Below are 9,229 nucleotides of genomic sequence, written 5' to 3'. Positions count from 1 at the left end.
GAGACAGAAAACATGATCTGATTAAATCAAGCTGGTTAAAAGTGAACAGAAGCTACACACAATCTTATTTATATAGAAATTTGAATTTATAAGAAGAAATCGGAAAAATATTGTTAAAAGTGTACATTTCTACATCCGGACGATATACCCTCCCCCCCCTATCTATAGATAAATCCCCCGAAAGGGGAACTTTACCGCTACCACAAACACCTGCCGGAAAGACGTGCACGTCAGACGTCAGTCGTTGGTCACGCTGGTGCCATCTTGGATCCCGGCGGGGCTCCGTTACCGGGGAAGGGTGACGTGGATGTGAAGTGAAGCGCCGTGTCACTCCCCGCCGAACAGCCCCGAGGACGCGGAGGGACGCAGGTCAAGTGAAGGGCCTCCGACCCGTCTGACACGGAGACGCGCGGCAGCCGGAAGCGAGTGCCACTCCAGTCTGCTGCCACTTTTCTTAGTGGTGATCTGAACACCTCTCAGTTGTGTACCGTTTTTACATTTCTGGGGGAAATTCCTGTCATGTTAGAGCTCTTTGTTCTGAGTTTTGATACGACTGGACCCCTGAGAGAGACGCAGCGAATCATGACAATGTGGCTTTTTGAGACTTATTTTCTAATGAATGAGCGGAATATTTTCACGTGCACCGTCGGAAAACTAATAAGAAGGAGTGACTTTAGGTAACGACGGCAAAACGGCTCGTGGGGAAAAAAAAATTTATGACTTCGTATTTCATGAGAGAAGTTGAATGGGAGTGTATGGAGCCAGAGCTCTTTTTGGAGCCAGACCCCTAATGGCCACTGATGGTATTGCTTACAGTAAAAGTGAGGATTTCAATGCAAAAACTGTTTACTTCAGCCTCAAACTTGTCATTTCCAGTTGGTATCGAGCACTCGGTGAAAGAAACTAAAGACATGTCATCAAACTGTTTTCCAGAATGGCTGCAAATGCACCAAAAAAAAAAAATTAAATATCAGCACGAATACATTTGATCCTGCTGACAATTAATGCGTTTAAGTCGGAATGTTTTTTCCTGTGTTTTCCGTGTGCTTGCAGCATTCGAGGGTCAAAGGTCAAAGGAAGACGATGTCAAACGACACGTTTTAGTTTTTTTTTTAATGGTTTCCATCACTGATCTCAGTCAAACACCGGCAGGCATTAATGTGCTTTTAAGCAAGAACAAATAATGGCGTGAGTTTTCTAGAGTGAAGCGGTAAAGCAGAAAAATAAATAGTACTGTGTACAAAAATACAACCTCACTGTATAAACGCTGCACCGTATGAAGCGAAAGAGACTCGGCCTCCGACCGGCACTTTTCAAAGACAAGTCAAGCCTAAAAATGATTCTGTGGAAAGCATGCAGAGGTGCAGGTCTGCAATAAATCCCTCCAACATTTCAATTCAAACTAAATGACATAAATAAGCATCGTTTACCAATAAAACCCACATGAAGCAATTTCAACGTATTCTTCAGGAGGTGCACGCGTGACCGAAAAAAAGAAAAAAAAAAAACGCCTCTGAAAACTACTTGTTGGCAAAAATTGATTTTCAAAATTGATTCTTTTAAATCACGCTTGTTCTATATTTGTGGCAATAGTCATTTTGGATTAAGACTTTAGCTGGTTAACGTTCGCTCGCGTGCGCAGCGGACTGTAAACACTCAGCAGCGGACGTCGGGACGAATCAATGGCCACCGAAGGTCAAAACCGCTTCATGTGAATTTAACTACACGGCGACTGTAATGAGATAAAGTCCCCTTTCTGATGTCTTTTTATGAAATATTTTTTTTTAAATTTTAAAAGTACCTGAGTAAGAAAACACAGGATCCCGTAAAAAAAAAAAAAAAAAAAAAAAAAAAAAAAGATGAAAAATGTCTCAAAAAGTAAAAGGATGATATGGCTGAAAACTTGCGAAGCTGCTGCAGTCGTAGATCAAGAAAACAATCAATTTCCATAAGTGTCAAAACAGATCTCGGTCACTCATGCAACAGAAAAAAAAAAAAAGAGTGCACACAACTGGTTAAAAACTGTCTGGAAATCTCTCGTGCGACGTCAAACGAACAGTGTCATGCATCTTTTATGAACGATCGATAATCATTCCTAATCTTTCCACTGACGGAGCGGCAACGTCGGCAGATCAAAAAAACGTGACGGGGGACGGCAGGCGCGAAGGAGCCGCTTAGAAAAAGGAAGCGGACGCGCTTCTCGGTGTTTTTGCGCCACTTGAAGCCATTCATGAGAAGAAATGCTGAGCAAAAAGAAACTTCACTTCTCACTAAAACAAAAAAAACCCAAACACGCGGGGGGTGGAGGGTTCAGCTGCAAACTCCAGATATGTCAGCTCCAATAGAGGCAGCCTCCTTTCACTGTCCATCATGCATCAGGGGTATGCAAATACACCCCCCCCCCAAAAAAAAAGCATTAGAAAACATCAATAGCAGCAAAATATGAATAAATAAATAAATACATCATATCACAAAAACACATTCATCTGTGTTTTTTTTTTTTTTTTCCCACATGGCACGGAGCACAACAGCAAAAAATAAAAACCGACTTTTAGAAAGTAGGAGAAGAAGAGTAGAAGTGCTGCTTCCAGAAATAGCTTCGGTATTTTTGGAGCTAAACTACATGACACATCGTAAGATCAAAGCGTCAGTCCGGGAACGGGCCTCGTCCTCGTCCGTGGATTCGACGAGGGGGCTCCTCGGTGACGTCTCCATGCTGCAGGCGACACATTACTGGACCTACAGTTTTTGCTACTCCACGCTGGGCTAAAACAGACATCGAAGACCCGCGCCGCTCAAACGGGCCGAGCTGCGATCCCCAACTTGTGACCGTCTGGCTCTGCGGTTGCAGGCGAAGGACTCGGAGGTCTCGAAACAAAAAAAAACAAAAAACCCGGGACGGGCATCAGTCTTTGCTCTCGGTGCGCGTTCGCCTGATGACCGACGAGAAGAAGCTTCGACCTTGCGGCGGTCCCATCAGTATGGGAGCCTGGTTCTTGTGGACGATCTCGATCTGGTGTCGGAAAAGGGAAAAGATTTAGCTCGGCGGTGTTTGTTTATTGGGGAGGAGGAGAGGGTGGTGTGTGTGTGTGGGGTGGTGTTGGGGTTGGGTGTGTGTGCCATACGAGGGTGGATCCCCAAAAAGTTTTGGGACCGCTCTTGTTTTTGTGCGAATGATGTGCTCGCAGCAGCGGGATGCTGAAACCTTTTTGCAAGTCACTATTCCCAGTTTTGACTTGAGCGCCGCGAGTTACACATTTTTTTGCGATTTCACGATGGACCTGAAACTGGATCCGAGCGCGCACGTCAAAGTTTGGGTTCCAACTTTGGGCCTTCAACGTTCCCCCCACCACGTGCTGTGGTCAGGCTCATTTTTCGGAGGACCCCAGAACTCGGTGTTGAACAGTCTGACCCTTTTGGGGTGGTGGGGGATGGGGGGGGGGAATTAAAGGGTTGCACAACGTCAAATAAAACCTCACGAACCTGACGCGCCTTCTTCTTCGGTCTTGGCCGGTGGCGTTCACTCGCTCCGGCTCGCCGCTTCATCGCTTCAGTTTTGATAATCAGTTAATCACTGATGTCAGTCATTAAGCATGAAACGGCTGCAGACTTTGTTGATTTGCGTCATTGGAAATTAAATAACGTTGGGCTTTGAACTGTCGGTCAGACAAAAAAATTAAATAAATGACAGTTTGTTTGAGTGTTTTTTTTAACAGGCAAATTAAAGTTTCCACCTTTAAGGTTGATCGATGGCACCGAAAGGGATTCCTGAAAGTCTCTTTTTACCTTTTATGTGAATCAGTTAAATATGTCCGCATTAAAAAACAATGACGCCACAGTGCATTAAACTCGGTGCTTTCTTACCCCACAATTTAATTCAGTGATGCATCAACAACAACAAAAATTTCCCATATGGGTCGGGCATCCTTATGGATTCTTGTCAAGCGTATTGTGTTGGGTTTATAAATGTATATTTGAAAGTCTTAACACAACAAAGTTTGTCGATACGGTTCGTCGTGATGGATTAACGTAAAGTTTTTTAATATCTGACAACATCCTGTTTGCCCACAATGATGCCTTTTCTTTTTAAAAGTTAAAATTATAGATGGATGGAACAACAAATATCAACCGCCAAGGGTTGTCAGATTAAGCACATCATTATACTGATGCACTAAGTGTCTGAACGCAGTAATGGGGAGGGGAAATGCTGCCATCTGCATTCAAAGGACCACGTTCACTTCAAAAGCAAAGCTGCCATTTATTGTGGTTGAACTCCGGCTCCGTGGCAATTACCAGCCTTTTGTGGGCTTTTCTGCCGTCATTAAAGGTGATTGATCTTAATGTTTCTGATGCACTCTACGATAAACACGGTAACCTCTCGGGACGTCGGCCACAGAAAGAAGATCAGAAGGAATATCTTAAGCTAAATTTTGAAGGAAATTGAGCCCGTTTAAAAAATAAATAAATAAAGGATGCAACGTTAAGCTTCATACGCCTCAACGAGGGTCTTATGGTGAGTTCAAGTGGGGTCGTATTTACCACGTACACGACAAGAGTCCGTATGAACGGTGTCCTCTTGTGGTATTCGTGATGTCAGAACTCGACATTTTCTAAAACCCTTCGAGTTCACGGGTTGTGAAGTGTTTGCTGACGTTTACGGAAACGGCAGAGGCCATTAAAGTTCATTCTTCGCTGGACTTTAAGCTAATATGTTGTAATTTTAGTCACGTAGAGTTCGTCTTCGTAACTTAGACGACAGCCGACGTCCGAGGAAAGTGTTGCTCTTCCCAACAGCCTCATCTTTTCCCTCTCTACCTTTTGTATAATCCTGCATCACGTTACCCTCGCTGTTAGCCTCCGTGGCTTCTAGACGCCGTCCGCGTTGCCTAGCAACAATGTTTTTACGACTTAACCACTCGAACGCCGGGCCACCGAGTACCATTTGGACACGGCAACAGAACAACAAGGGTCTGAGACAAAAAGTTCAACAATTAGAAAGAAGGAATTTTTGCAGCGTTCTCCGTCTTTCAAAAAAAAAAAAAAAAAATCCTCCAAATTATAAAAACTGAGAGGAAAAATTATACGTAGTTGTCAATACAGAAGCACGACTCCAGAATCACATCTTGTAATAGAAGTGTAGTTAGTGGCAGAGAGACGTTGACACACGTCGCATGTCACTTCGAAATGCAAATAGCGAGACGGCGTTCAATATGTTTATTCATGCGGAAGAGCCGAGAGGCATTTGCATATTTGCTGTTGTCGTCGTTGTTGTTATTGTTTAATAATTAGTGGATCCCGTTGGAACTGCGATCCTTCTAGAAGCATTTAACAGGTTGAGGGATTCACGTCCGTCTCCGACGTACGGCGTGGAGAACACGCCGTGGAAATCACGGCGAGCTCGATTATGTGTTGTCAGACTCCGACTTCGCTCTGCGGCGTCGCGCCGGCGGAGAGGAGAGCACTCGCCGGCTACTCGTTTTGTCACGGACCGGCTGCTTTTAAGCCTCCGTATGTAAATCTCAGCGGCACTTCATCTGCAGTGGCGCTCTAATTAAAGCTAAACGCGAGCGTAATCAGAGCAAACCGACGAGTCTGGCTTTGAAAAAACAAAAACAAGAAACGAACGAGCGAACACTTTGTGGAGGTACGTCGTCGGCGAGCAAATTAGAAGCAAGGGAGACTCGCGTCAGGGAGGGTTTGTTTTCGTAGATTACTGGACAAAAAAACAAAAAAAACAAAGCGGAGATCTGTGGGATAAATGAAAGGAACAGATAAATCGCTCTTATAATTTGACTTCATAGACGGAGAATCGTTCGGAGCAAAACCACTTTGTAACCAGTTGTTATATTCCTTCTCTCAACGTGTTTGAATGTTTCTTTCTTTGTCAAACTGTCACCGCAGATGAAAATCTGTCCACATTTACATAGAAATGACGTTATTTGATGTGAATTTCGCTCCGATAAAGAGGTCAAGTAAAGCAGAAACGTTACATTTGAATCAGTCACTAAAATGTTAAATGTTTTTTTGATTTTTCTTTTTTTGGGGGGGAGGGGGGGGTGGCATCACACTTTGACTTTGTCTTCAGTTGACACTTAAATAGGTTTTAGTTGTGCAGATGTTTCCAGTTCTTCTGGCTGATTAGATCCTGCTGTGGTTGCAGTTGGGTGGACCTCTGAGGAGAATCACTGAGCCTCAGCACGCATGACGGGGAGCTCTAATTCAGGCCTGAGTGGAGTCACCTGTGCAGGTGGACCGCCGGCTGAGGGGAGGGGGGGGAGGGACTCTCGCCAGGCGAAAACAGTTTTTCAAGTCAAATGTCAAGAACCGCTGACTTTCACTCACAACTCAGCCTGTCCCGACTAAAGATTCACTGTGTTTGTGTTTCTTACGGTTGCCGTGGCAGCGGAAGGGTCCGTCTCGCCCATATTTTGAATGGATCAACAGTCGTTTTACAAACTGAACAAACGGACTTTCCTGTTTGTCTGTCGACCTCTGGACGTCTGGAACTAGAACTTCGATTTTTTTTTTTTTTTTTTTGAATTTCTTTTCCCCCCCGTACAGGACAGTAGTTCACAGCTACATGTTTTGACTGATTGGCTCCAGTTGTTTTGTGAAGCAGCTGTGGAGACACGGTGAATATTTGAAGGACTTACAGTGCAGGGAGTCTGCATCCACGGCTCACCGTCAATCTGCATCGGGAGCGATTTACTGGTTCTGGAGACGGGACGAACAAGCCAACGTGTTAAACGACAGTAAGAAAAAAACAAAATCTGTAAAACAAGGAACTGAATGTGCATCTGTCCCTTTAAATGACAAATTATTATCCTTATATTCAAATACATAAATTCCCTGCATTTTTTTTCCTCCTTCTTTTTTTTCTACTTGTTGACCGAACGACCGGATGCTGAAAAAAAAAAGCATCTGACCTGATGGTGACGGAGGAGCACTGCGCCAGGCGTCTCCCGGCGCTCTTCAGGCCGGTGTAGATCTGACCCATCTCCATGGCCCCTTCCAGCCCGACGACCTCCAGCAGCTGGTCGGACAGGTCTGAAACCAACAAAACAAAACGCATCTCTAACGGTGGAAAGTCCTGCTGCCGCGTCGAAGAAATCGTGAAGAAATGGGTCATTTTGTTTTGTCGTTTGCTTCGATGGGAATCCACGGCACGCCTTAAAAGGACGCGTGCTGCGCCGCTAAATATGCAAAAAGAATGATCTAAATTCAATTAAACGCGGCATTTAACTCGCTTTTCTTCTGCTTCTGAAAGTTATTTGAAAACAAAGCGACGCGTGAGGAAGCGAGAGAAGAAAGTGAGAAGCAGGTGAGGAGGAATTAAAAAAAAAAAAATGAATAATAAAAAAAAAAAGCACGAGACATGTTTCGTTCCTCGCTTCTTCTTCCGCCTCATAAAACATTTAAATATTCACCGTTTAAAAAAAGGAAAAGAAAACAACAAACAAAATCAGGTAACAAGCCACAAAACAAAACAGCTATTAATTAGATTGCAACGTGAGGCAATCTTGTGATCATATAATTATTAATTTCTCTCGTGTTTTTCAGTTATGAGCATTGATTCGGCCCCTGCTGGAAGCCCCCAGCGCCACGCAGGGCCCATCTGCTCCGGCGGCCCGCTCCGCTCTCCGACTCTCCGTCGACTCGTCCCTCCGCAAATTAAGAAGCTGCTGCCTCGCTGTCGGGAGCTACGCAGACACTAATTGAAACCAAGAAACCCGTTTTTTTGGTGGTTTTTTTTTTTTAAGGCACTCGGTGGGGGCGCGCGGGCGCGTTGAGCCCGCTGTCACCGATCGCGGCCGTCGCCTCGGTTTCCTGAAGGAGTGTCGTCGCCGATGTCGCCGCCGCGGTGAGATGTTGTTGCCGTCGCCCTCCGAAGCGGCCCGGTGTCCAGCTGTCGGCGCGGTTGATGGACACGCGTCCGCCCCGATCTCGGCGCCGGGCTGTGATCGCGGCGCTTTTCCAGGGTCGGTGTGTGTGTGTGTGTGTGTGTGTGTGTGTGTGTGTGTGTGTGTGTGTGTGGACACACGGCAGGTTGACCTCCTGACTCGCAGCTTTAAAAGCTGCGACTCACATTGTGACTTCTCACGTTGATGCGAGCGGCTCACGCGGCCACCGCGCTGACACGTATGATGGATGGCGGCACCGCGGGGCGATTCGGGGATTCCTCGTCGCCCCGGGATACAAACATCCACCGTCTCTAACAAGGTCAGGTGGGGTGTGAAGGGAGGGGTGTTGGGTCGAGGGGGGAGGGGGTCGACCCTGTGAAAGCCAGTGTACGTTCAGAAACTCAACACAACACCGCTGCTCCTTTCCTCGTCCCGACCTCCGCATGTTGGTCCGCTGCCTCCGACGCACGGCTCGATTTTTAAAGTTGTGTGCGAACGGGGAAAGCTGCGAATGAATTAAGAGTCGAGGAGAGTTCGACTTCGTAACTTCGATAACAGCCTACGTCTGAGGAAAATGTTGCTCTTCCCAACGGCCTCGTCTTTTCCTTCTGTGTCTTTGCGTTCCCTGCGTTACGTTAGCCGGCCTGTTTGCTTGCTAAATTGTTAGCCTCCGTAGCTTCTAGACACCGTCCACTTCGCCGTCGCCTAGCAACAGTGTTTTTTTGGTGTTTTTTTTACCACTTCAACACCAAAGCACGCGGTGCACACAACTTCCTGTGTCGTAACTGCGAGCTCACCAGTTCTATCTGTTATTTTTTTGTCACTTTACTTTAGAGTTTGACGAGAAGTTCGATGCTCTGAGTATGTCTGACTTTGGCCAAAAAAAACTACTTTTTAAACACAAAGTTAACGTCACAATTTGGTTTATATTTCCCAAAACGTGTGACATACTGTGTTGCTTTTACCAAAACCTGACACAGTTGATTAAAACTGGTTGACAAATGTTTATTTCAAATCAACAAATCCCTTGTTAAGACCAAGCGTAAAAAAAAAGAAAAAGAAGAAGCATGTCTTAACGTACCAAATTTGCTTAAAATGAGCCAACATTTCAGTATTTCCATTATCTATTTCCAGCTCAGTCTTATTTTCCCTGTAGTTTTATTAAGTGAGGACTCATCATTTCCATAATGAATGAAAGATTTCGTTTGATTTACTCACGAATTTCCATTTTTATTTTCAATTACCCGCCATTATTTCTCATATTAGGGGTTTTAAATGAAATACCGGGGATAACGATAAAAAGTGCTCCCTGACAAATACAGAAAAGA

At 45.1% G+C, this 9,229-nt stretch overlaps 1 protein-coding gene across 3 annotated transcripts in view; it reads right to left on the bottom strand.

The window, feature by feature from the left end:
* Nucleotides 1-828: 828 nt before the first annotated feature.
* Nucleotides 829-9,229, bottom strand: part of dgkb (diacylglycerol kinase, beta) — a 59,776-nt gene continuing 51,375 nt past the window's right edge. For all 3 annotated transcript variants that reach the window (XM_069720689.1, XM_069720690.1, XM_069720692.1), the window contains 3 exons: nt 6,927-7,047; nt 6,654-6,714; nt 829-3,013 (listed from right to left, as the gene is read on the bottom strand). In XM_069720689.1, the coding sequence (XP_069576790.1) occupies nt 2,906-3,013; nt 6,654-6,714; nt 6,927-7,047 (290 nt within the window). In that variant the 3' untranslated portion in view covers nt 829-2,905. The remainder of the gene's footprint in view (nt 3,014-6,653; nt 6,715-6,926; nt 7,048-9,229) is intronic.

Source organism: Brachyistius frenatus, unplaced genomic scaffold (genome assembly GCF_029030835.1).
Source record: "Brachyistius frenatus isolate BFR_SWC_R1_liver_20210118 unplaced genomic scaffold, ASM2903083v1 Contig_247, whole genome shotgun sequence".
In the NCBI taxonomy this organism is placed as follows: Eukaryota; Metazoa; Chordata; class Actinopteri; family Embiotocidae; genus Brachyistius; species Brachyistius frenatus.
This window is presented reverse-complemented; position numbering and strand designations above follow the sequence as displayed.